General features: G+C 43.5%; 1 protein-coding gene across 2 annotated transcripts in view; it reads right to left on the reverse strand.

The window, feature by feature from the left end:
• Positions 1-2,254: 2,254 nt before the first annotated feature.
• The window catches only part of nt5dc1 (5'-nucleotidase domain containing 1), a 53,024-nt gene continuing 28,093 nt past the window's right edge, over positions 2,255-27,185 (reverse strand). For both annotated transcript variants that reach the window (XM_041064673.1, XM_041064672.1), the window contains exons 7-12: positions 20,310-20,484; positions 16,099-16,196; positions 10,281-10,402; positions 6,312-6,485; positions 4,251-4,419; positions 2,255-3,035 (exon numbers count right to left, since the gene is read on the reverse strand). In XM_041064673.1, the coding sequence (XP_040920607.1) occupies positions 2,923-3,035; positions 4,251-4,419; positions 6,312-6,485; positions 10,281-10,402; positions 16,099-16,196; positions 20,310-20,484 (851 nt within the window). In that variant the 3' untranslated portion in view covers positions 2,255-2,922. The remainder of the gene's footprint in view (positions 3,036-4,250; positions 4,420-6,311; positions 6,486-10,280; positions 10,403-16,098; positions 16,197-20,309; positions 20,485-27,185) is intronic.

Genomic DNA, 27,185 nt, shown 5'->3' on the forward strand with positions numbered 1-27,185 from the left:
TGATAATAATAATAATAAAAACGAATACTGAAAGGGAACACAGTATAGTCCTGGAGTCTAATTAATAAAAAACAAAACAAAAAATAAATAAAACAGCATTAATATCAGTCTACACAGACAAGTAGGTTGAATCCAGTGTGTAATTCTAGGTTGTTTCCCGTTTTTTTTCATATATGAAAGTTGTGCATTGATGATTATTGTGACAAAAAAACCAAAATGAAAAAAGAAATCTTAGTTTGATAAAGTTTCCACCATCAGTGTATTTTATTCTCTACTACGTAGAGAAGAAAATACACTGTTGTTTTCAGGACTATTAGGAGGAGTTAAAGCAGACGTCCCTCAAAAATGCCTTCAGTCGCTCCCTGGCACCGGCTCAGTTTACTGTCTGCTGCTTTGAGAAATATGCAATAAATCAAAGATACATCAGACATTTGTTGACTATTGTTTATACTTCAGTGAATCGAGGTGTGGAGGGAGACTCTGGCCAAACAGAGTTTCAATCAAACACAAGTGTTTTTTTTTATCATTTAAAACACTCTTTATTCCACTGTGTTATTAGAGGAACTGGATTTCAGTTCTGAACCCTCTCATCCAAGAGGGTTCTTCAGGAGCGAAACACCTTAAAGAGTCTAACTCCAGTCCAGATGCCTGTGATCCAAACCTTCTGGGAGTACAAGGTCTTTGTTTTCTGAAGTTCTCAACGAAAACCCAAGAACAGACAAACTTGTATAAGAAAATTGTAGAACATTTTTATTTCATCGACAGTACTTCAACACTTGAACACAGATGTGAACTTTCCCTGTGTTTTCAAAGACTTAAGACCACAAATTAATCCAACATAAGGCAGATGTGCATGTCAAAATTTTTCCAGGTCGGATGATGAAAAGAAGAGTACAATCACTACAGCTGTTATGCATAAAACACTTGCACACACAGCACAAATAATAATTCACTTTGGATGGCCAATCTCACTGACGGCTGGACACTTCTCATTGTCTCTCTTCGTTTGTGAGATGATGGTCATCTTACAGGAACACGTCAGTAATTTGGGAAATCCTCTTGTTTGATGAGTTGCTCAGAGACTGACACAGGATCATCTCTGCGTGCTCAGCACAGAGAGAGGTCGAGGATGTCTGGCCGTAGGACCTGATCGCTTAGCAAGGCTAGGCTATTTGTGTCTCCTGTTTGCTGATGCAAAATGCAGTAAAGTAGCAAACCATGCTGAACCGATGACACCAAAACATCGGAGAAGTAAAAATGGAAGAATTTGGAAAAAAAAAAAAGACGTGGACGGCTGTAAAGCTGTTAGCCATTTGCTATGTGTTGTTTATCAGTTGCTGTCCTCTCCTTGTCCCTTTACCAGGTTTTTACACCAGAATCTGAACCCGAAACAGACGTGTAGAAAATCTAAGCTTCAAATCCAAACCTGAACTGAACCAAGAACTAACAGTGAGTAAGACCCTGAAATGGAATGGGACAACACCTGGGGTGCAGGTAGACTGGTGGCGACTGGGTTCCCAGGTTGGTTCTCAGTTAGTACCAACCACAATCCTGACTCAGTTATCAAATAAACCCCGGTAACTCACGGAGGTGACTCCTGAAGTAGTGACAAACCTGCTAGCTATCAGGACGAAACCTTTAGGTAAGTGTTGTAATTTCCTGCTGTGGACAGGAGCTAACAGCTTTACCGTGCTTCCAGTCTCCGTGCTAAAGTCACGCTAAACACCGAGATAAAAACCCCGACATCAGACCTCTGAGACGCAAAACAAGCAAACTTCCACAGATTTGTCCCAAACTGAGTGTTCCTTAAACATCATGGCACAGCTTGTCTAATGCACACCGACTAACTAACCATTCAGAAGTCGGTTAAAGCATACCTCAGTCTGGTACTGCATATAAATGAAGCACAAGTAGTCCACGTTTTTTTTTACACAATCACTCAAAGAGCACATGTCACTGTTGCACCAAAATAATACAGAGAACATCTAGCATAGTCTTTATCAACCATTATTATAATTATTATCATTATTATTATTGGTGTTGTTGTTGTTTCCCAAAGTAGTGTTTTTTTTGAAACAGCCAACACAGAGGACAGCATTGCTCCAGTTCTTTAGCAACAACGACCTGAAGATTAAACACCTTCCACGAAACTGACACGGAGGGAGGGAGGGAGGGAGAAACATTAGACCTTAAACTTCATTTTAAGGTTTCTAAAATGCATACAGTGTTAAACTATATATATTTATTTTTAAAAAAAGAAGAAGAAGACTTCACAATAACAGTGTTATACAGAAATACTGCCACGATGATTCCAAAGGATTTTTAGGGACAAACGCACTGTGACCATCGGGGTTCTGCCGGTTCTTACAGTAGACGACGCTCTTGAGGTAATCACTTCAGGGAGAAGAAGAAGGTGGTAAACTGTTCACGTTATTTCGGGAAAAGTTCTGAAGAATTCGGATTTTGAAAACAACCCACCGAAGGGAGAATAACAGGGGGCTTCACACATTAACCAATAAAACAAAAAAAAAAACACTACAGCTCTTTATTATTATTGTTATTATTCTTACGGTATGCAGACACGCACACTTATTTTTGTCTTTAGTCCACGTATACGGTACACTAAACCACGAAACAACGTTCAGATGTAGGCGTTATTACAGAGAGATACTGTGGCTTACATTCACATGGTTTCTCTGGATGGATGAGGAGTGGATGCTTCCTGTGCTCCACAGATGGCGGCTGGGACTGGGGGTTGGGGGTGTCAGGTGGGAAACTACAGGCAAAAATGGAGGCACATTCCTCTCCTGAGGCAGAGGGGTAAGGGACAACTCCTTTTTTTTTTTTAAACTTTTCTTTTTAATCAGACTTTTTCCCTTTTTTTTTTAATTTATTTTTTTTATTCATATATTTTTTTTTTTTTTATGACAGACTCTCACACCTCTTCAACAAAGAATCCGGGGGCCTGGGGTAGTAGCCGGTGGTGCAGGGCTTGTCGGGAGAAAACCTGGGGAACTTGTAATCCAGAGGGAGATCTGGAAAGTGCAAGATCAAACAGGAAAGTCAACGGCAAGCTATGCAGAACATGTACTGGCTACCTGTGTGTTTGCTGAGCCGCTGCTGCTGCTGCTGAACAGCAGACGAAAGGTGAAAGCACACCAACAAGGTTAGTTTCATCAACGATGCCAGTGTGAAAACGGCCCTGAGCTCATCGTTTTCCCCGGGAAGTGCTCTGGCACTCAGGCGGTGGCTGGGGATAAATTCCCAAATTTGGCTCCACATCTGTGTCTGGTTGAGTCCATGTTTTTGACTCTTTGTGAGTGTTTTTTTTTTTTTTTTTGTGCTGAAACATAAAGATGAGGGAGAATGTTTGATGTGGGATTACAGATATTTAACCGCTTAAAGTTCCACATCAGGTTGTTTTTTTCCTGTGTTTTTACGCCATGAATTCGATTTCTCGTGCATGTTCTGCATCCCATATGGGTGTATTTAAACGAAACGCCTTTCATCCATGCCTTGTGACTTTCTGCTTTTGCCACAACGCTAATAAGCAAAGTGGCTTAGCATGGTCACTCGTAAAAATATGTCCTAAAATCTACTTCATGCATCTGAACTGCACAGAAAACTGGGTCTTTTGGTCTTTTCTTTCTGCTATTTCTCCATAAACAGAGTCGTGGCAAACTTCTGGCTCTGCTCTCGTTTCTCACGTTAGCAAAAATCCTGTTTGCACCTGCTCTGTCTTTACTGTGATTCGATGTTAAGACACCGTCAGTGAAACTTCTCTGTGTGGATGAAAGCAAAGGTAACAGGGCAGACGCATCAATCAAAAAGCCGTAGGCTACAGACTGTACAAAAAGATGGGATCCCTCAGCTTCAGCCTGTGTAAAGTTTATTGCCTGTTTCGTTTTAGATATTTACATTTCAAAATGTTATGGCTCACTTTTAAAGAGGCGGATGATCTGACACAGAGCTACACTGCACACCTTTGATCTGTGGCCTCTGAGCTACCAAAGAGTCGAGGCTAAGGATCAGGAGACCACGCCTTTTCTGTCAGGGCCCTTGAAACTCAGGAGGGATCTGCCAGGGAAGAGTCTTCTTCTTTCAGATCACCTCTCAGATCATACTTCTATCTTATATCGTATGCTGATTTAAACTTTGACTTATTTTTAAGCTCTGTCGTCTCTTTTTGCTTGATTTTCTTTAAAGATGTAAAACACTTCCATCCTGAGTTTCCTCCCCCTGCCCCGTACCTGCTATGTGCTCCACACTGGGGATGGCCATGGTGCTGTATTTGTGAATGCAGTGGCAGCACCAGGTCAGTTTCTGGCTCTCCTCGTCCCCTCCTCCACCTCTATGTACGTCCACAAAGTAAGAGCCCCACTGGTTGGACACGGCAGAGGGTGACTTCATGCCCTGCTCCTGTGGAGACAATCGACACACACACACACAAACAAACCAAACAGTGAAACTGTGTGTGTTAGGATTCATTTTGGGGCAAGTGCAGACCTGATTAAAGGAAGTGGGAATTCTACCCTGAGCATGGGGGAATACTTCAGGCTGGCTTTCACCCGAGCAGCTTTGAGGGTTATTTCCAGAAGTGCAGAGAATGGTTATTCCCCCCCCTTCAGTTATTTCTAATCACTCACACCACATCAATACATTTTATAGGCAGAAAGATCTGCTGTGAGAGCTGCAAGAACAGGATGTGGAAAGAAGAACGTGTTAAGATAATAAGATACAAACCTCACAGGCCTTGAAGATAAATGAGCGCTTTGCACATTCTCAGCGAATGGCGTCGGGAACTGTTGCATAATATTGACACTGTGAGAGGATTAAAAAAAAAAAAAAAATCTAAAAAGGTAGATGTCGTGTTATGTTATGGAGAATATATATAAATATTTCTATAAATATTATTTAAAGGGGAACCAAGCTGAAGCACAAACCTCTGACCTACATTACAACACTGATCCAACTCATCACAGAAGACACTCAACAGCCCTTAAGCAAAACATACAGCTTGTTTTTTGTTTTTTTTTGTCTGCCTGTTTATGGTACGTTCTCTGCTGCACGGTAACTAAACAGCTGCAGAGTATTTAAGATGATTCTGAAACATGTGTAAGCCACAGGAAGAGGAAGTCTATAACAACATTCATCTTTCTTATCATCATCGAGATTTTATCTGTATCAGTAATGTTGTTGTCAACAGGCTCTACCTGCTAATTAACATAACAACTGTATACAGTGGGCTGATGTGTAGGACCAGAGTTAAACCGGCTTGGTTAATACTACGCCAGCTGTCATGCCGGTGTTAGAAATGTCCCACAGCACCGAAACAGTATCAGGATGCAGCATGGACAGATTGAACATGCAGTATCTCCATAAATATTCGCACTGACAGCGTGACTCAGCTAGCAGAGGGAGGGCTTTGGATTTAAAATCATCCAGATGTCCCCTTCACCCAGCAGCATCTTTCTAGCTTTTCCTCTGTGATCCAAGCATCCTAGAGCAGTGGAGCTCCAAAGGCAGGCACCCAGGATGCATACTCCGAACTCCCTCCACATGTCTGAGCTCTTTCCCTGACCTCTGAGCCTGAACACACCTGCCTTACAGGGGGTTAGGGTTAGTGTAGGAGTACTGTTTGCATTGGACTGAATGGGAGCTTGGGGTTACACACACATACATTGCACAGAGGCCAGTAGTTGTTGTTGGAGCTCAATAGAGGCCCGGTAGCTAATTTATGCTCGAGGGCCTCTTAACCAGCTAATCTGGCCATGGCTGTGTTCCTAAATCTCAGCAGCTATTTTGGTGTAAGTGATAGGAATCATAGTCAGAACTATAACAATGAAACCCAGGTTGTGATAAACTGGAATTAGAATTGCGCTTCAGTTGTCAAGTACTATATGCCCCCTGCACTGGACCAGTTGGACTATAACTAACCATGGGCCATTACTGTATGTAGAAAAACAAATACTGGAATTTGGACTCTGGTTTTGGTAAAGGCATAATATTCAGTTAGCTGGATAAGAGGGTGTAGGGTACATGTGACTGTGCTTGGTGTTTCTTGCCAAAAGATATGCTGACTCCTCACTTCCTGCCTGTCACAATAACAGCATCCTCCTGGTTAATATCCTCGCCTGCTCTGCGAGGGAGAGGGCAGCGTCCTCCACTGACTTAACATCGCACAACACCCCCACATACGCATACAAACACACAGAATAATGATGCAAAAGAAGATCACAGGTCACGCACTCACTCACCCAAAGGGTCACAGAGGTGGTGTTGAGGGGAAACAGCTGCTTCGGTGAACTTACCTCAAACTTTCCCTTTTTCTCCAGCGGCTCCACTTGGGCCTCATTGGACATTGCTGCGTCGCTCTTCGGGATACCCTCCCCCTCCATTTCCTCCACTATCATCACTGTTTCCCACTTCCCAAAGCTGCTGGCAGGGAACATGTCTGACCTCATGCTATCTCCAAAATACACCACCTGCAGGGTGAAGAGCAGAAGATGACCCGGAAGGACGGCAAAGTCAGTCAAAGTCATTAAAGCTGGCATATGTTTTATGGTCGGCACCCCCCCCCCCCCTCCACAGGGTGAACTAGACCAGACACGATGAGTCTGCAAAACTCATTACGATCCCTCTGACCGTCCCCTTCTCTTTTGTCCTCCACGTCTGGAAAGGAAAGCAAGTCGAGGCAGGCCTGACTGAGACGCATTCCAAAAACGCAGAAGCAGGCGCACACCGCTCAAAGCTTTAAATCCCATTTCAACAACCATGTCTTTCTCTTCCCTTCAAGTGGGAGAGGAAATGGAGAGAGGAGTGGAGATTAAAATGAAAAGACACGGACGTCTGCTGTCACAAAGCTGAGCGCTTTTCACAGGGCTGTTTCTAAAATAGGAGGAGATTGATCACATTTAAGCGATCAATAAACAAGTTCCCTATTGAGATGAATCAATGAAACACAGTACAACACGTGCAGTGGTGTTAGAAGGCCATAGTGTTTACTCAAGGCTGTGATTTTTTTCCCCTCCTGTCTGTCTTAATACAATACTTGCATGCAATTTGTGGACTGAAGAATTTGCTTAGTGTAATAATTTTACTTTTCAGAGCAGACATGTTTAGTCTGACTGTGACAGATCACAGACACACCGTGACTGTAACTTGGGTTGATCCCCGTTTGATTTGGCTAACTCAACCTGTGAAAGCCTCAGAGATTAGCCTCAGATTAACATCAGAATGCATCCGTACACAAAATGAGGACTGTGGACTTTGTCCCCCATGAGCCACACGAAAAGGAGTAACTCCACATCCACTGTGGAGATGAAGTTGTGTGTAAGCTGCATCATGTAAACTCTTTCTAGAGATCACATACAGGGATGACTTCCATTTCTGTTTGGATGTGAGTGTGAGATAAATCACATCTCCCAGCAGGAGTAAGAAGGCCATAAAGAGGATGTAAGGCATTCCAGTAGCTGCCTGTGCGTCCCCCCCCCCCCCCTCACAGAGCTGAGCTGTGTCTCAGGCCGACTGCGCCGCATGTAAACAAACAGTCGGGCTAATCGCGGCGGCAGTGGGGCCGGGCCAAAGGGGAGGGGGCAGCGGGAATCATATTTCCACCAGACTTTTCCCGGAAACTGCTCGCGGCCGGGCCCCTCGTACCCCCCAAAAAACCTCCGCACCTCTCATTGCTCAGCAGTGCTGCTGCCAGAGCTGCTGGATCATTATAATAAATATTTACAGAGGCCGAGGATTCCAGCGCAGAGACAGCGTATCATAAAAGAGACTCACTGTGGATGGATACAGTTACATGAACCTGACTGAACCAGACTGAGCTCTGCATGAGTCAAAGCACCATGAATGTGGATCAGACTGTGGGCTACAGTTAAATCCGCTGGGCACACCCCTCTCTGTTAGCTCAGGTCCAGATCACCTCACAGTTGTTCTCATTTATCCTTAATGAGACAGGATTTAACTATGTCCTATCTTAATGTCTTGTTTTTTTATTAGGCCTATGCATTGAAAGGTCTTGGCCTCAGCTACACTGTATAAAACACTGTATATCTTTATTCATTCCTCTGGGCCTGTGGACCCCCTCCATCTCTTATCAACCCATCACTCAGCGGAGCAGTTAAAGCCAAGCTAGGCCCCTGGTGTACAGAGCCGCAAGCATGCAAAGGGGTCTTAATGAGCCCATTGTACAGCACACTGTGTGGGACCTGTCCAACAGGACAGCAGGACTAAACCCCACTTTGTCTCATATTCAGTCATAAAATGCTGTTTTCCCTCTTAAGTTGTGAAAATTCTGCCAGCTGTATGAAATCATTGCACCCAGCTCAGTTGGGGCTGAGCCCAGTAAGAAAGACCTCCGTACGAGTTTGAAGAAAATCAATCAGGAAAGTTATTTATGTTTCTGAGTTATTAAAAATACTGAATCCAAACTCTTCTGTTGCTGATAAAAAACAGGTTCTACTGTAGGATCACCACAGCTAGACATACCCTGAGTCTGTATGATCGTGTCCCATCAGCCCGGCCGTGACCCCATCAGTTTCAGCACTGTGCTGAGCGGGAACTGTAATCTTCCCTCAATGCCGCTTATTCAGCACCACTTGCATTAAGTCTTATCAGGTGAAAGTGGAGAAAAGTGAAAACACAGAGCGCCTCAGGTCAGCCCGGAGGAGCGTTTAAAACAGCTAGAAGTGCAGGTTGAATTCCACGACAGCTTTCTCCACGTGGCTAAGGAACAGAGGAGGCATTGAGCAGAGGGGAGGGAGGGGGGAGAGGGAGAGGGAGTTGTGGATGTAGATGATGACGAGTACTGCTGGGTGGGCTCTGGGTCGGCTGATGCAGCTCCACGTGTGCATGATCTGTCAGATTATTTTTTTTATTATTATTATTATTTAGGCTAATACTGTGAGATACTACAATATTCACAAGCTTTATCTTTGTCAACCAGAACTCTAAAACCCAAAAGAAGAAGTTTACAACATTATAAAACAGAAAAAAAGCAACAAATCCTTCCACTGGAGAAAGTACAACCAGAAAATGGATAGAATTTTTGACTGAAAAATGACTGCTGCTTATTAGTGATCTAAGCTATTATGGTCATCAAGCCAATGGCAACATGTTTGCTAGCCAGCAATATGCTGGCAGTAGTCTGCAAATGGCCCACCAAGCTAGCTGGCTTGCTAACTGACCATGTTAACAAGCTGGTTAACATGGTCAGTGATCAAAACAACATCCATTTTTGACTTTGACAGTTCTGATTTAAGTCCTATCTCAGTTTTTCATTTGTGTGTTTTAATTAAAAAAGACACTGTCTCTTTAAAATAAATGATTATTAGTGATTAATTGCCATTAGTCATGCATGATGTCCTCCTTTGGGGTTAAGGAGAAGGCTGTGGTTGGGAATAAATAAGTTTGAAAAAAATCAGGAGTCACTTTTAGAGAGAGGGGTGTCACGTGAAATTCTAGTATTTGTCTGACCTGACAGGCACAATTGTGAATTTCCATTTCAAAATGAGTGGTTTATACCAGTGGTTCCCAAACTTCACAGTGAATTTTGGAGCTGTCTCTGGGACCACTGCAGCTATTGAATGATGAAGCATTCCAGTGTGGGACGGCTATAGCAGCTTCCGCTCCCCACAAAAAAAAAAAAAAAAAAAACAACACCCACACGCCAAGTGTCTTTCAGTGGACTGTCTGATGTAGGTTTCTGTAGCTGGCTCAGGTTTAGACTGCTGAAGACTCGCATGAATCAGCATTTTCTTCTTTCTTTATTGTGTTGTGCCTTTTTTTGTCTTTGTATCTGTGCTTCAGGGTATTATCCTGTGCCCTGTTCTTAGATTAATGGGGTTTTTTTTTTTAATGTTTTGTTATAGTACATTATATCAGATTCCTAGGAATTACCTTTAATAAACAAGAAAAAGCCAACCATGCTTTTAGCTTGTTGGTGTATTTTATGTGTGTAAGAACTGTCCCTAAGAATGGGCTTCATTGTATGTAAGAAGCTGGTATGAGGGGAGTTGGCTGCAGTACCTGGCTTATTTTATCAGTGAAGTCTCAGCATGCTGGCACACAGAAGCCTTGTCCACAGTCATGCCAAGGGCCATGTTCCTGCTCTCCATCACACTAGTGTGAATCTCCCTGAGCTGATTTATCGTGAAGCCCTAATCTCTTTCAGCCTCTGCCAAAACCAAAACCTCAAAGTGAGCCGGAGACGTCCTTCAGCCAGAAGCCAGTCTGTCTGCTTGCTCCTGTAATATACGAGGTGGCCGGCCTACCTTGGGCTCTGGTTTCCCCGTCATGGTCTTGAGCAGCTCGTGGAGGTGCGGCCAGTTTCCCTGGGAGTACCAGCCCGGTTTGTCCAGCGAAGGTAGCCCCTCCCCCTCCTCCACGTCGTTCACTGGGAGGAAAGAAAAATGAAATCAGACTACGCGGTCGCCTCAGCCTGACCAAACAGCCAGCACCCAGCTACATGACCACACTGGCGTCAAGTTCGTCCAGCACCAAACCTCACCACAGCACTCAGCATGCAGGCTCACAGGGAAACAGAAGAGCAGAGCCAGAGTGTGAATAATATGGACAGAGAGACTAAAGTAGCTGCTCCTAAGCTACAGGTTAGGACCCCTCCAGGATCAACAGGTTACATCTCAGGGGTTGTGGGAAAAGCTTTTCTGTTACTTTAATGTTCAAGCAAATTTATATAATTCAACTGGAAAAGAACAAGGAAAAGGTGTAATTGAAGTTTCTTTAATTCAGAGTGTTTACTTGATTTGGGGGTATTAATTCTCCCTGTGAAGACATCTAAGTTGTTGTTGCTGCGTACAGCACTTCAGCCGCCATTACCTCAGCTCAGCAGCGTAGGGGGAAAACCTGACTGTGAGCGAACACAGAGAGCGGTGGTGACAGGCCCGTTCAGACCCAGCCGTGTCCCTCTCATCTCAGTCCAACCCCACTACACACCACGTGTAAGGCAGGAGTGTTTCCAAAACCTCACATTTACCCATAGCGAAATCACTGAGCTGATGAATGATGACTGAGGATTTTCCCCTCATTAGCTACATGTTTTATGTTTGTGTAGAAGAAGATGTGAGTCGGTGAAAAGAGTCCAAAAAAGTCCAATTGTGTGGAGAGCAGCTTCTTCTGTTCTTTTTTGTTTATGCAATTAACAAGAGAAAAATGAGTGCGCAATGAACAGTAGTAATGACAAAGCATAATAAAACTCAGCAGCCTTATTCAAAACTGATTTATATGACAATTTACTCAAAGATTCCAAATTACAAAATGAAAAAAAAATGTCTCGACTTATCATTTTCTATAAATTAACAAAGATATATTCACAGCTTCATTACATGGCTTCATGTAGCAACACCACAATGTGCAGAACAAGTCAGGAGAGCTGCATATTATCTAAACACGGTGTACTGTAGGGCAAGAGACTGAATGTGGAGCCTGCAGGTCACTGTTGAGGGACATCTAAACCAGAGTTATACAGTCAAGACTGTATTCAGTCATGGCTGTGCAGAACAATGCCTCTAAATACTTTATGAAATCATTGTCTGACTTCAAAATAAAATCGCTGAGTGGTGCAATCTCAAATTTCTGATGGCAAAGAAATGTCTGTATTCAATTAAAGTGTATCATCAATTTCAAAACAGGTATTTAACTCTAGTCAGATAATTACCATGGCACTATTATTCACTTGTGGCTGCACTTTTTTTCTGGAATTCCACCAACTGCTGAAACATTCCGTCCTGATACTTTATGGTTAGTTACTGGCTGTTCTCTTCTTACTTGGAGTCAGTGGAGAGGATGACACCCAGGAACATGAATGAGTTATATATGAGACTGAAGCAGACACGACGCAGGTGTTCTCTATTATCTGGATTGGAATGGTCTGGTTTTGTGGTGCTTCTTTCAGCAGTAACTACAGCTCGTTTCAAAGGGCTTGTCAAAGAACAGAAGAATTATAAAGGATCTGTATCACCATTGCACATGTAATGACTGTAATTACAATGGAAACTGCTGAAGCATCACTTCCGAAACAGTAGCTCTATGCTCTTCGCTGCCAAATCTGGCAAAGGGGAAAAATGTGTTTCATTACATATAAAATTATTTAAATGTCTTTATGTGTCTCTCTCTTTTTTTGTAGGAAATGCTGCATTTTACAGGGACTCTCCACGGGAGACGATAGATTTATAGCAGAAAGCCTGGGTGACAAACGGGTGGCATGGAGTTTAAAGTGTGTGGAGCTTTACTGCAGCATGGGTAATATGCAGCATACAGCATTTTTGGAGCTTGACCCTTAATAAAAGTCAGGATTTTTTTTTTTTTTTTAAACCTGTCTCTTGTGAGTCTCCCAACTTTATACAAGTGCAATTCTAAATTGCTGGTGTAGCCCTTTAATTTCCTTGTATTTTTGTGTACCTCTGTTTTGCTTCCATATCAGCCAGGACTCTCTCTAAATAGAGGTTTTCGTTCGAGGTTTTGTTTTTGTCCAGAAAAACTGGACCATTATCAATCACATTCTTAAATAGGCCAAAATCTGTAGTGAAACTGGAAAAGCAACAGGGAAATAGGCATACAGTCAAATTAACGCACACACACAAATACAAGGAAATATGATTTATTTACAATGGCACTAAGAGCAGGGAAGCATCTTTAATTATACTAAAAAAAAAAGACTTTTAACTGTGGTATGATGCTGTCTGTGGCCATTACCTAAGAATCAATAGACCACCTTCTTTGAAGTAGGTAATTGCTTCTCTGGACAGGCAGTGGTCTTTCAGTTGATTGACTGATATTTAAGACCAGCAGCAGCAGCAGCAGCAGCAGGATAAAAGAAGACCCTCACCCTCACACGCCCCGCAGGTTCAAACTGAGGTTAAATATGCTACAAATATTGTGACAGGAGAGAGTGAATGAACAGTGATGAGCACCTGCACATGTCGGAGTGTGTATACACACACACACGCGGTGTGTAACAGCTGTGAGGACACTGGACTTTGAGAGAAAGAGGAATGAGTGGTATGTGGTCTGGAGCTCACAGAAGCACAAACTGAGCAGCTAGGATGAGCAGCAGCTTTGAAGATGTCCTGTGGCATTTTCACAGAAATGAAAGATAAAGATAAAGATGATGATGATGTACAAAACCCTGCTGGAGCCTGAGGTTATGAAACTATTTGTGTAACACCTGTATCTTGGATTACATCTGTTTTGAATTACTATGATGCAGGTTTCTTATGTTTCATTATACTGCGTACTGTGAACATTACCTGCACAAAACTGACCAGCTCGTTCAACTGATTACAACACATTTTAAATGATAGTCCTCAAGGCTTTTCACCGCACATGACATTTGACAGTCTGCTGAAATACTGTTGCCCATTTAACAAGTGAATCTGCCTCTTTACACTTCTTCTAAACACACACCGGAGTGGTCACTGGAAACACAGTGTCTCCAGTGTGTTTTGCTCCTGACATGGTCGCTCTCTCTCTATTTATCCTCCTAACATACAAATGAATACAGAACCCTCAAGGGTTATTCTTTTTTTTTTTTCTGAAATACTTCTGTGTTCCCTCACAATCACATTTGTGTTGCCTGACAACAGAATTTACCCCACTGATGCCTGGGAAAAGTGAGTGTGCTGGTCCGGTCCATTTCTACGCTCAGCAGACACTACAGAGAGGAGAAATGATGAGACACTTCACATGTTTTTTTTTTTTTTGCTTCCTCCTTTCAAGCCCCGACGGTTCGCAGCCACTGGCTGTGAGCACAGCTGCTCTGCCTGGCTGTGCTGAGGCTGTGGATGTGGTTATTGCTTGGTCTATGGCTACATGTGGTTGAATCAGCGGTGCTATGGACATGGCCACGGTAACTGTACTGTGACTACTCTTTACTGCTCCTATTGACATTAGACAAGTAAGCTATGTTACGCCACATGGAACCTACAGTGTCTCAGGTATGACAGGTTTACCAACACACCACAGGAATACAATCAATCAGCACAACCATGTAATTCACTGCACACATACTGCACCTACATGCACTTAGTGTTACATGTTAGATATTGGGGGGGGGGGCTCTCTACAGATGCACCTGAGTTACTGATGAACACTGGGGCACCAACCAACTCACAGCAGGTGGAGCTGAGGTACTGACTGTAACCTTGGAGGAAACAAGGAACATGGTGCACAGCTAAAGATAAATAAAAAGATAAATTATTCCTGTTCTAACCGGAAAGTCCACAGATCACACAGATCATTTCAATGTCCTTAAATAACTAAGTTTAAAATGGCTTTTTCCAGTAAGCTGATTTCTTGACTATTATAAATGAGAAACTTGGTTTCCATAACCAGGGTAGGGGGATTAGAGAACCCTGATTTCCCCAGGTAGGTTTTTCCTGGACAACACTGATTTCTGTGTGTATACACACACACACACGCTGCACATAGACACACATGTAGGGGAGACATCTGATTACTAGGCTGCTGCAAGAGTACAAAGATTCACTGTAGACAGATTACAACTGTTCAGGTAAACATGTTCGCCGCTTACCTGCAAAACCTGATTTCTCTGAGTAACCTAGTCTCTTGAGTGAAAGCAAACACAGTAATAAAGAAGGGGTCTACCCGAGGGTCTCCTACCAGCTGGACATACCGGTAAACCTCCAAAGGTAGCCCCCCCAGGAGGCCCCACACCACCAGCTGTCTCCTTTCACTGAGAAGGAGCAGCAGCTCCACTCTGAGCTCCTCATCCTGTCTCTACAAGCGAGTCCAGCCACCACAGTGTTTCTGTAATCTCATTCTTTAGGCCACTAACCAAAGTTCATGACCACAGGTGATGGGTCAAACCTAGACTGACTGGTAAAATCAAAAAAATCTGTCTTCTGATTCTGCTCCCTCTTCATCACGACACTGCAGTGAACGCCCACATTACTGCTGACATGCTCCGTTCTGAAGTTGTATTTACAAAATGACTGTAAGCCCAGTGCTAACAGCACTTTAAGCCCTGGGTTATGAGTTTTATTCCTGATGAGCTTCCAGAGTTTGAGTTTCCCACGTAGAAGTCAATCCAGACGTTTATCTGCTTTGGCTACCTTTCTTGTTCAGCATTGCAAAGTGCTGGATTCTATCCCAGCATGCACTGGGAACACCCGGACAGGCCATCCATCTATCTTGAAACACGGGCAGAACATGTGAACTAAACGCTGAAAGACCCCAGTTAGTGATTCAGTTAATATGAGAAGTGGAAGTTCTCCTAAATAATTTATGAGGTGATAATCAGCTGTATACACTCTGTACAAATACATCACGACACGCAACTGATCGTGTTGGGAAAGCATTGAATCATCACGTCGAAAGTAATAAACAGTGTAGAATTCTTATAAATAAATTTTATTGGCTAATAAATTAAAAAAAAAAAAAAAGAAGAAAAATTTCAAGCATGCAGAAGAACAAGTGATTTTCCAACTGAAATAGGAGTGGCCAGTGTGTGCGGAGGCCAGGGGAAGAGCAGATGCTGATGCTTTTTTTCTGCCAACGTGGCAAAACTCAGGAAGAGCGAGGGAGGAGAGAGAGAGAGAGCGGAGAATATTTTGGTAACTAGATCATCCTGTCTTCACACATAATGCATCCCCTGTGTTATTGCTGGCAGGAAGACAATCCAGATGAGGGGGGGGGGAGCGTTCCAGCAGGCTGCCCCCCTCTGTGTCAGTACACACCTTTTGACATGAGTGTCCAGGATCGGATGCCTGGGCTAATGAGAGAGTGGACGCAGCACTAGAAGGTAACAGAGGTTCTGTGGACTGCTGATGGCGAGCCAATGAAATGCCTGACAGATCACAACACAACTAACAGCTGCTGGGAATCTTCATATTAAATTTAAACTTTGAGATCACATCTGAACTGACCTCTGATTCCATACCACATATCAAATTGTCCTTGTTTTAAGGTATCTGTCTGCTCAAAATGTCACTAAATGTTGCTGGATGAATTAGCATACTCATGACACAAACAGTGATTTGAACATGTCTGCTTGGGTTCTGTGAAACTGAGATGGGCATTTTAAGTTAGCTGTTTAGGGTTTAAAGTACTCACCCAGGGTCCTGAAGGGCCTCTGGTGGGGCACCAGAGAGAAGAAACCAGGCTTCAGGGCGTTTGTGATGATGACGTCAAAAAGCTCCTCGAAATCCTTCCTGTTGACAGCCAGAGGAACAACGTTAACCTCTGTGACAGGCGCCTGGCTGCTGTGTGAACGACAATGCCTGGACAGCATCCAAACACACTGAGTTACACAAGCGCAAATAGCTCCATCAAGCCAAGATGATGGAAAGCACGGTGCAGTAAACAGTGTACACATACAGCACTGTGGGGGGAATACTTAGACTGATCAAATAAACACTTTGAGAGGACAGTATACACTCCCACCGGGCTACAGACATGAAGACAAGTTACAGTGAGCCTCATGAGAGCTGGATGGTGCCTTCAAGCAGACCTACAGTACAGTATATGTATATATACAGTATGAAGATCCTCTATACAATCTTCCATATAAGGTGAGAGGCAAACAGCAGTCTTATTAAACAGGAAGGAGATCTCACTGGGAGCTTAAACATGTAAACTGGTCAGAATGATGTATGAAAACATGTGTGTATACTGGGAAAGTCCATGATTGGTCAGCTCCCACTTTCACTTCTCCTGCATCACAGCAGGGAGCAGAACTACGGTACAGTAGGGTTAAATAAAAGCCTAGCATCACACGTTTACAACTTGTTCTGTTGATGCACGAATTTAAAGCCCATGAAAACGTGCAAATCTTGATTAGAAAAAATATTTCTGAGTTTTTTTTTTATGATCAAAAAATCTAATCTAATCTGCACTTTCAGGACTGTACGGGTGTGATTTTATCAGATTTGATTGACAGTGCCGACCACGCGAGCACACGACTCCACAGCCGCCAGCATATTTGGATTTAAATGTTGTTTAACTCCGACTGGTGCACAGAGATGCACGACATCGAGTTTTTCCAAAGAAAACGCCGCCCACTTAAAATCTGTGAAAACAGAATTCACAAAGAGACAAATATGGAAATCTCTCTTTTGAAATAACCAAAAGTGTTCAGACTTTGGCTGAACACAGGGTGTTTACTCAGGGCCTCATGGCCAGAGTCAGGAGCCGACCGAGCAAATGGGTTTTCGGGGGACCTTTTATTTAAACACGCTGACAACGGCTGTTTACAGTTTGGAGCTTGAATATAATCAGTTGAAGAATGCACGCATGTAATCTTCGCTCATTTTACTCACATTTTACTAAACCAACCGCTGCTATCACATTTATTATAACAGAAGTGACGCTCAGTAATCCTCTCCTCTATTCCCCAGAAAAATCTGTGAAATATCTAAACCGTGCGCTGAAGCTCTCCATCTCCAAATTTAGGTGCGTTTGAGCTAAAACTGGGTGTTAAGTTTAAATCTAAATTTCATCTAATGCTAGATATGTATAAAAACAAGATGAGCAGTACTTGTAAAGCACCCTGACGGCCAAAAAGCAATGTCCCTGCTCTGTGTCTGGCTGGGAATTCTTGCTGCTATCAACACTTTATGTCAATGTCTTTTTCTCTTCAGGCTGCAGGGACTGTAAAAGTCAGGTGTTTGTGCTGCTGCTGTGGTGGAAGGAAGGCAACATTAGACACCAGTGGGTCATCTGACCTTCTTTATGGATCTCATGCAGCAGTAGCTTTACAGCCCCTAAAACGACTGGGTTGAGCAGCTGCTGCCCTCCAATTGGATGACTGGGACTGTCAGTTATGCTGCTAGTGAAGGACTGGAGGTTCCAACTTAACCCTATAAAGCCATTTGTATCATATTTGATACGAGGGGTTTCTGAGACCTCTATTTTATCAAAATGATTAATACTTTCCGTAAAAACCTGTTGTATATACGACCTGATACATGTGTTCTGCCATCAGAGTGAACCACAACATTGTAAGATGGTATGACAACAAAGCAGTGAACCTGATTTCCTCTTTTGTTGGCATTGAACATGTGGGAAACGTGAACCCACAGGTTCCACAGCCTACCACAAAAAGAAATAAAAAGTTTCCTGACATGTTCTATATTGTCTAAATGTTATGGCCAAAATTTGTTTTTGTTAACATTGTTGTGAGCAAAAAGTTGCCATAATCGCCCAAAATCTCAGAAACAAAATGATATGGCAATTTGTTTTTTAGTTTATTTTATTTTATTAAATGGTTTAATAAACATCTCATTTCCAAAAAATTAGAATTTTCTGGCTATTTTCTTTTTGATGTGTCAGGTTTTACAGGGTTAATGCACTTGCCTTGAATCATAAGTCTTACTTCTGAGATTTTATCAGGAGCCAAGTTTCACACAGCTGGAGAAGCTCGTCTGGCTCTGTCTGGACTGTTATCAATTCAGCGAGAAGAGAAGTTCAACATATCAACAACTAACAAATCAATAAACTACGCAGCACTCCAGCAGTAAACGCCTTCGTCTGGCCAGGCCAAATAACAGCGGCTCCTCGGGAGTAGAAGTTAGGTGTCGGTCAGTAGTCTCCTGTCATACAACTCTGGCCTTGTTGTGCTACATCTGACAGCTGGCTGTCATTGGCCTGGAGCCGGGCTCATCACACTGGAGCGGCAGTGGGCAAGGAAGGCTTTTCTCTGGAAGAGGACGTACTGCGTAGTGAGGCAGGAGGGGCTGTCTTTCGCAACGCAGTGCGAAGAGATTTTGATCCTCTGGTGGCTGAATTTGTTCTTCTTTAAAGACGAGTGTAGATAAAACCACATCTGGTAAGATGAAGCCAGTCCAATTTCCTCTTGTAGTTATGACAACATAAAGCTGCATCCCCTGACCTTGTCAAGTAGTGATAGTGAGTATGATTTGAGTACTAGCATACATAGTTATATACAGCTGGGGCTCTCCTTGGGAGGTGATGCATGCTGTGGTGCTGGAGGTCATGGACACATGAGGGGAGGGGACAGCTAATGAAACAGCAGGGGAGCAGGGGGGAAAGGGGTGAGGAACAACAGCAATGACCAGGCTGCTCACTGCTCAACAGGAAGCTGTGAGGGTGGGGGCAGGGGTGGGTTGAGGAGGACGGGGCCAGCAGAGGCCACGTGAGACAAACTGTGATCCAGAGGGAGGGGGGGGGGGCGACTCAACCTGTATTTTGGAGAGCAGAGAAAAATCAGCTCACACCAAGAAAAGTGAAAAAGCAGACCACCTCACCGGGGCGGCCGAGGTGTAAGATAACAACCCCTCACTCAGAATGGGAGAGGCTTATGTTAGTGAAATCACAGCAGCAACACGGACATTGTGTTTTTTCAAGGCTCGCTTGCTGCTTGATCGAGTGTATAAAAGGGCTTAGGCTGCAAAAATAAGCCTAAACCACACAGTGTGCAGTGCTAACAGAGAACAGCCCAGTGATGCACAACCCCAGTGTGAAACTACAAAAAGCCGCCTGAGAGAATAATCCCCTGTGCTGCACACCTACAGCTATAAAGTGAAGTACTGAGAGTTACTTCTAGAAACAATCTTTATCATATATCTTTCTCACTTTGCCAAATAAGTAAATTCGAGTCATGTATTTAACTGGCGGACCCACAGGATGTTGGCTGTTCTCTTTATATTTAGCTTTTAAACTTGCATCAATTGTTTTTTTTTTGGCAACATGTTGGCGGCAGAACAAGCTACAAACACAACATCTAACATTATCACCTTATAAAGCTGTTATGGCTAACCATAACCATTGGTTCTGGTTCTGGACAGCCAGCTGCTGGGTGCTGGGAATCTTAGCTCAGGGCCCATGTAGTAGCTACTTCTAGAACTTGGAACTGGAGCTAAACCTCTTGCTGGGCAGCTGGTAAACACTGGGTTCACTACTCCCTGGAAATGGTCTTGATGAGAAGAAAACCAAAACAATGAGATAAACGGGGCTCAGAACTCTCCATAGATGTCTGCAGAGCTGGTGAAAATAAGTAATAAAAAATAATGTTAAGTCTCCATACTTTCTGAAGCCTTTGTATATGTGTGTAGCACATATGTGTGATGGTAACTCGAGGCGCACACGTGAGCCACCGTTGACTAAAGGAATGACTGATGGCATGTGAGAGCTGTAAGGAATGTTGTGAGTTGAGGGAAAAAGGCAAACCCCCCCCCCCCCCCCCCCCCCAACCTGGGCTAGGTTATAAATCCCATGGGAGTAGTTATGGCAAACACTGCAGACCAGGTCCTGGTCTTATTAAGAAGGGGGGGCCCAGTCTGTGGTCCCAGTGTGGGCAGTCTTACCCCAGAATGTGCTCACAGATGAGCCTGCAGTAGTCACTGTGGGAGCTGGTGATGAGGAGGAGGACCTTCCCTGCATTCTTCATGCTGTGCAGCCAGGTCTTGACCGAGTCAGAGCAGGGCTGCAGGTACCGGCCTGGGTCCCTCTTCACACTGGGGAAGTAAGTCCCTGCATCCTCTGTACGGAGACACAGACAAACAGCATTTGATCTTAGAGATGCATTTAAGGTTACACAGAGGTGACCATCACGCTCTGTGACAATGACCATTAGCTATGACCTTCACAGTCACAGGCTCTCGGCCCAGTTGAACACTAACGGGAGACTTTGGAACAATGTGTCTCTGCCACTAACATCAAAACACCAAATTAGGCAATATCTTTCAAAAGAATTCTGTTTATCCCTCCAGTGGAGTTCACACACTAGGACAATCTATGACACAGAACACTGAAGCTGTTCTGGAGAATCACTGTGGTCCAACACCATAATACTGATACTGATTTAACTATATCATATTTACAAAGAAAGAAAATGGGTGCTACTCTGTTTTGCAGTAAAATCAAGCATGAAAAAAAAAAGCCACTCCAAAAACCACCAGCAACAAGAGAGTTCAGCTTTCATATTCTTTATTTCCCCCAAACAGACGTAAAATGAATCTGTCTAGTGAACAACTGATCAACTGCAAACGACCTTGACAGTGCGCCCCTTTGAGGGAACAGAAAGTCCCCTCAGAAACACAGAAAGAAAGTCCAACAGAACAGAAAGTCCAAAAAAAGAGGAAGCTATCATAGCTCATTAGGGGTGTCGCACCATGCACGGCTGCACAAAAGAAGCACGGTTTGCACACAGCTATGAATGAGACAGCAGCCGATGGTACAAATGGGCCTGTGTGTCAAATCACTCTGTGTTTACCATATAGGGCACTGTGTTTACTGTTGAGTGTTTGAATTGTGAGAATGGCAAACAACTGTGCGCTCAGTAAAATTGAAACGTCTCTCTTTGTCGCTCTACAACCTCAGGAACTGGTGTGTAGCCAGTGTTTTTCGTTATGTTTTGGTTGTGTCCTGCTTAATTCTCCAAATTTGTATTCGCGGGGTAAAAGGGGGGGCCTCGGTCATGTTCCCCCCACGTCTGAGGCACCACCAGAGGGCTCTCCTCGCTTTGAAGCCCCCACCCCCAGCTGCTCTGCAGTACATCCTGTCAGCACACTGTACGGAGCTAAATATGGCAGTGCTCTGATACTCTGCACTCTGTTACACAATCCCAGTCCATCACAGAATATAACTCTCGACCTTGTGTTCTGAGCTGAATGCAGAAATTCATGAATAAAACATAGCCTATAAGGAAATACAGGCACTTGACACTGATTGGCAATATATAATGGCACATCCATGTGTGAGTACTAGGTTACCAAATAGTGCAATTTCTCTTGGTGCTGAGAGGAAATGTGACAAAACGGTGTCTAGAGGGTTCCAAGAAACAAGTCTTCTTTGTTCTCCTTGAGTTCTACAGAAAAGCACTACTCTCTCCTCTGCTCTGCGACTACTTCTAAAGTGTTACGATCTAATGATGTAAAGCTCCGAAGAAAACTGTGATTCAAACCTGAGACGTGCCACCTTATCAAAACAGAAAAATGAACCTACGCACGGTGTTTGCTCTCAAGCTGAACGAGGCGACCAATAGGAGAGAGGTGGTGTTGCTTCTTTCACAAGTAAGAGAAAAGAGGGGCTTAGAAAAACAGGGCAGGGTGTGGGTGAGTGGTGTGTATTCATGAGCTTAGGTGTTTACCCTGGCAGCAAGCAGCCGGCCTCTCAGGAGCATCACTGGGTCCTCACAGAAACACAGACACAGTCAAACTTTTTTTTTTTTTCTATCAAAGCTGTAGTATTCATTTTATCCCACATTAGAAAATTTTCAAATCTAAAAAAAAAGTGGTACTGTTGCTAGTGAAGCTCAGTTTGAGTGACATATCTGTGAATCTGAAGGCTTAACAGATGCCCAAAACACTGCAGTGTGGACAGTTATCACAGGGGTGAATCTTTTATCTTTTGCCACCACTGTCATAAGGTAAACAGCAGAAACACAGTGCTGACGTTACAAAGCAGGTTGCACAGACTGTGCTCCTGAACGCAGCATGTTGCCAGATGACGCCACATTACCTCATTGCTGCAAAAAGGTGGGATCTGACATGGCCTTAGGCCCAACTGTCAGAAGGGCTGTCTCACAAAGTCCGTCTTCTAGTCTAAGCAACATTCCATTCCAAGTCATAAGAATGGGGCGTCTTTCCATTCTTCCCATTCAGTAGACATGGCATTAAAATTGGAACTGGTTGGCGTTCTCATGACAATAATTAAACCTAAGATACGTTATTGCGCCATAATCACCACCACGGCAGCTCGGCAGAGGGCGGCTCAGCAACGGAAGGTAAAATGAAAGGTTTGATCTCTGTTTGGGCAGAAGCTTCAATTCACTGACAGTGTGAAGGGAAAACTGATCTGAAAATGAATCCAACCAAGGACTTCTGTTAGATGTCATCATCTTCTCTCTCTCTCTCTCTCTCTCTCTCTCTCTCTCTCTCTCTCTCTCTCTCTCTCTCTCTCTCTCTCTCTCTCTCTCTCTCTCTCTCTCTCTCTCTCTCTGAATCCCAACTTTTCACTTTTCAAACCCTGCCAATCGAGTACATTGTGTCCCAAACACATTTCCCTTTAATTCTTAAAATCCCCTTAGAGAAACCATGTTTGGCTGACTGTCTTCTTCCTACTTTCCTTTCTGGCACAGACTCTTGTCTTCTTTGAAACAGCGAAATAACAACAACCCAGTTCTTGTGCATGAGCCTAAAATGTGGATGATGGATTCAAGAAGCTCATGAAAATCCTGAAGCAAGAGTTTGAAAAGTGTGGACATGCTGCCCTCCTGTGGCAGAAGACAGGATTAGCTTGAGGAAGGAAAAAGCTCCTGGAGGTTCTCAGGAAGCAGCACAGGGTTCTAACCAGAAGAGGACGACAAACACAAACAACTAAAGGCTTAGATCCCAATCAGAAGCACTACAGTTCACACATTTGAAAATGTTCCACATGTAAACGTCTCAGCCTGGATGTACACAAATTTGTTTTGAAGTTTTAATTGTGTCCACAGACCATTTCACATTCAGTTAAACAGAAAAAGTAGGTTGTGCCGACCAGTGTTTGGCCCCGAATTTGAGGTGGGATCCTCCTCTGGGACCCTGAAGTACAAAGCCCACCCTGCCTCATTACCCACGACCAGGGAGGTCAGCTGAGGGAGGTTAAGAGAGCTCCCCTGCAAGCAAAATCCCATGTCGCCGTAATGTGTGAGAGAGGACAAAGAACCGAGCTCGCCATCATTCTTTGTGCAAAGCTCAACAACAAAAATCAAATACTATCAATCAAATCAAAGCTTTATTCCACCAGGACCTGAAATTTACCACGCAAGCACACAGTGGACCAAAGGGCCAGGGGATGGGTCTACACATGTCCAAGAAAAACACATGAAGAATAAAGGAATAGGTGGTCCCACCAAACTAAACCCCTGCAATGGTCGATCCAGGCGATTTCTTTTTAGTGTGTCCATTGTTTATTTGAATAAGACTTCAGTTCATCATCAGTTCTGCCTCTTGGATTAGTGATTAGTCTTCAAAGATCAGTCTCCCTTCATCTGGATTTCTTGTACTTTTTATAGCTTAGTGGTAAAACACAATTTATGACAAGTTATGATTTTGGCGAGCATTTGCTTTCATTCTAAATAGGTGACAATGGATACTGACAGTAGTGTAACTGTTTTGTTGCTCGTGCTATCAAATGAATCACTGATAAAGCTCAAAATCTAGAAGTAAATAGCAGTAGCATGTGTTGTAATACTATAGATACTATAGACAGAAAACTGCAGGAACAGATGCCACTTTTTCCTCAAAGGTCAGTGTATGAAACTCTCAGTGGGATCCTGCACAGCGACCAGACATAAAGTGGCATCAGGACATTTTTTTCCTGTGTAACTGTCCAACATCTATGAAAAATGAATATACCAAGAAGTTCTTGCTCATGGCATGAAAACCGGATGTTAACCATGTTTAACTTCTTGTAAACAGCTTCAGTTTGTTAGGTTTGGGTGACGCCATCCCTGACATGGCCTCAGTGTGACCTCTTAAAGACAATGCTTCGGACTCCCCACCAGTCAGAACTGAAGAAGCCTTTCGAGTGAGAGGTGAAACGCTTAGAAACTCCAAAAGACTTCTTCCTGTTTTCATAAATACCGTCCCATCCTGTGTGATCTCTTTATTCCTCTGTCTGGCATCAGGCTGAGTAGAGAGGCCAGATTAATACAGTCGTGCGTTTTGGGGACAGAGCAACATGTGATCAATCCATAAGCTCCAAACGCTGCTTGGGCCATCACCAGTGCCAGTTTACTACAATGTGTGTGTGTGCGGTGGAGTAAACTGTGCCTCTGCAGGATCTGGCTGTGAATGTAGGCCTGAAGTGCCCCAAGGGCCTGCAGGCCTGTGGCTGGGCACCGTGCCGCGCTCTCTTGACGCTGGGCAGCTCTCCAGCCGGCCAGGCCCCAGCGTCAAGAGAGAGAACCACGACCAGCAGCAGCTCAATCTCTCTCACACATCAAAGCCGCCTGACAGGATACACAAATCAACAGTTGCAGTTCAAATGAGGGCCGAGCACGGGAGCGTTTTACAAACAGCCACACCAAAAGTGATGAGGGGGCAGAACCTGGAGACACATTCGTTTTCTTTATCGCCCAGTTAATCAGCGGGGAAGATAATGGCTATCATAACAAATATGAAAGAAAGATGCATTTGTCCATTTTCTCATTTTAGAGAAGGAGCACCAAGCTCTGCATATATAGAGCATATGGAGAGGATCTCTATAGGGAAGCTATAATCTCAAGTGTTTCCTCTTTCAAAGGCATCCAGACAAACGCTGTTTTCCAGCACCTGTTAGAACCACGTGGAAAACACTGGCCGGGCCATTTTGTCTGTGGACTTTCCATTTTTAGCAGACAGACCACAAATTGCTGCATCATGTCCCTCATGGTGCACACAGGTTTTTTTTTTATGTGTTTAGTTGGTGACAGAGGAGGAGAATCTTGAAATGTTACCCGTGACAACAAAAATGCAAAAAAAAAAGAAAAAACTCAATAAACACCCCGTCAAAACAGAACGTTCTCAGTCTGACATCTATAAAGACTGTTCTACGTATAATCTCTCTCATCTGTAGTGATATATATATATATAGTAGGTAAGATTTGCTACTTTCTTTGATAGTACATAGGTAGAAAGACCGTGGAAAAGTAAAATACCTGACAAATGTTTGGAAATGTGTTCACACAAATGCTGCAGGGAAATAACATATGCCTAGACAATTTTGTTCATTTGTTCTTTACAGAGTTTCCCCACAGACACTGACAGAAAAGTCTACTGGTTTAATCATCAATTCAAAATATGAACAGCTGTGTTACAAAATATCTGGTTTCTTGGTTAAAGGTCAAAGGTAAAAACCTTTTCAGGGAGAAGAGAACTGCAGCCACGGTGCAAGAGGTTTTGCAAGAAACATAAAGTTGTGTTTTGCTTCTCTGTGGCAAAGGTGACTCAAGGGTATTGTAGTATTAAGAGCTGTCTCCCAAGCTAAAATAACGGACAAAACATGACTAAAATCTCAGGGTTCTTGTGAGTCCTTGTTGTGTCATACCTGTATCAGAGCGGTGATGCACTGGTTTTGAATAACAGATATGCCAATCAATAGCAGAGCTATAGAATATATAAAATGCTATACTAATACCATAATAAATACTGTCTCATGCAATTCTGAGTATTTGGCCAGCAGATGTCACCATATTGAGTGTATCAAATGCTTCCACACAACAAATCATTTTCAGCACGACAGCTTCATAGCGATGCTTTGTTTCCCTCGTCACACGGCCTTGCTTTGTCAAGGGTGTCCTCTAACAATGACTGTGGTGTAACAAGCAGTTGGTCATTAGTTTGGAGGCATTCACTAGCCACTGCTACTCTGTTGTGGAACTTCTTTCCCCTTCAAACACATGAGGCTACGATTGGGCACAGTGGATATAACTGGTTGGGGTTAGGGTTGAATTGAGCCTCAGATGACTGGCTTGAGGTTGAAGCCAAGGCTGGCTTCAGGTTAAGGTGAAGGAAAACTCACTTTAAGGTTGGAAAAAACACAACATCTGCAGCTTCATGCACCCTCCCATCTTAGAGAAAAACCAAGGGAATTCCTGAAAGCTCACCAGAGAGGCTAGCTAGGCAGATAAGAAGATTCAGACGTTCCCAAAGGATGTATTCCTCGGCGGTTATATACAATGCAGATATCTGTCACTAATCTAATCTCTGGAAAGACAGGCCGACTTCTCAAAACGCTGAAGTAACAGAGAGTTACTGGGATCAGTAACTGAATTCTCACAGTTCATCTCGATTTGAATCGTCGGTTTCACAGACATTCATCCAAATACGTCACAGTCCGTATTAAGCTGCAGTGGCCGATTTCTAGGAACAGTTACCAATCGTTTAATTTATGAGGTTGTTTTTCTGAAGCTATTTTTTTTGGCTCTGGCACAGGAATATTACAACCCTGTTTTTAATCCCGCTTACAGAGCTCTAATTGGCTCAGTTGTCTCTACAACATGGGGAAACAGCTGTCAGTGAGCACAGCACCAGGCCTATTTGAATCTATAAAAATCAAAGTACCAGAGGGTTGGAACCATGCTGAAATACCATATACCTTCGCCAAAGCACTGAAATAGACCCATGTGGTCTCACTTTGAGCTGCTGTACTACAAGTGGGGTATCTCATCTTGATGAACACGATACTAGGAGACACTTAGAAGAGGCAGGAAAACT

This window comes from Toxotes jaculatrix, chromosome 19 (assembly GCF_017976425.1).
Source record: "Toxotes jaculatrix isolate fToxJac2 chromosome 19, fToxJac2.pri, whole genome shotgun sequence".
Lineage (NCBI taxonomy): Eukaryota > Metazoa > Chordata > Actinopteri > Toxotidae > Toxotes > Toxotes jaculatrix.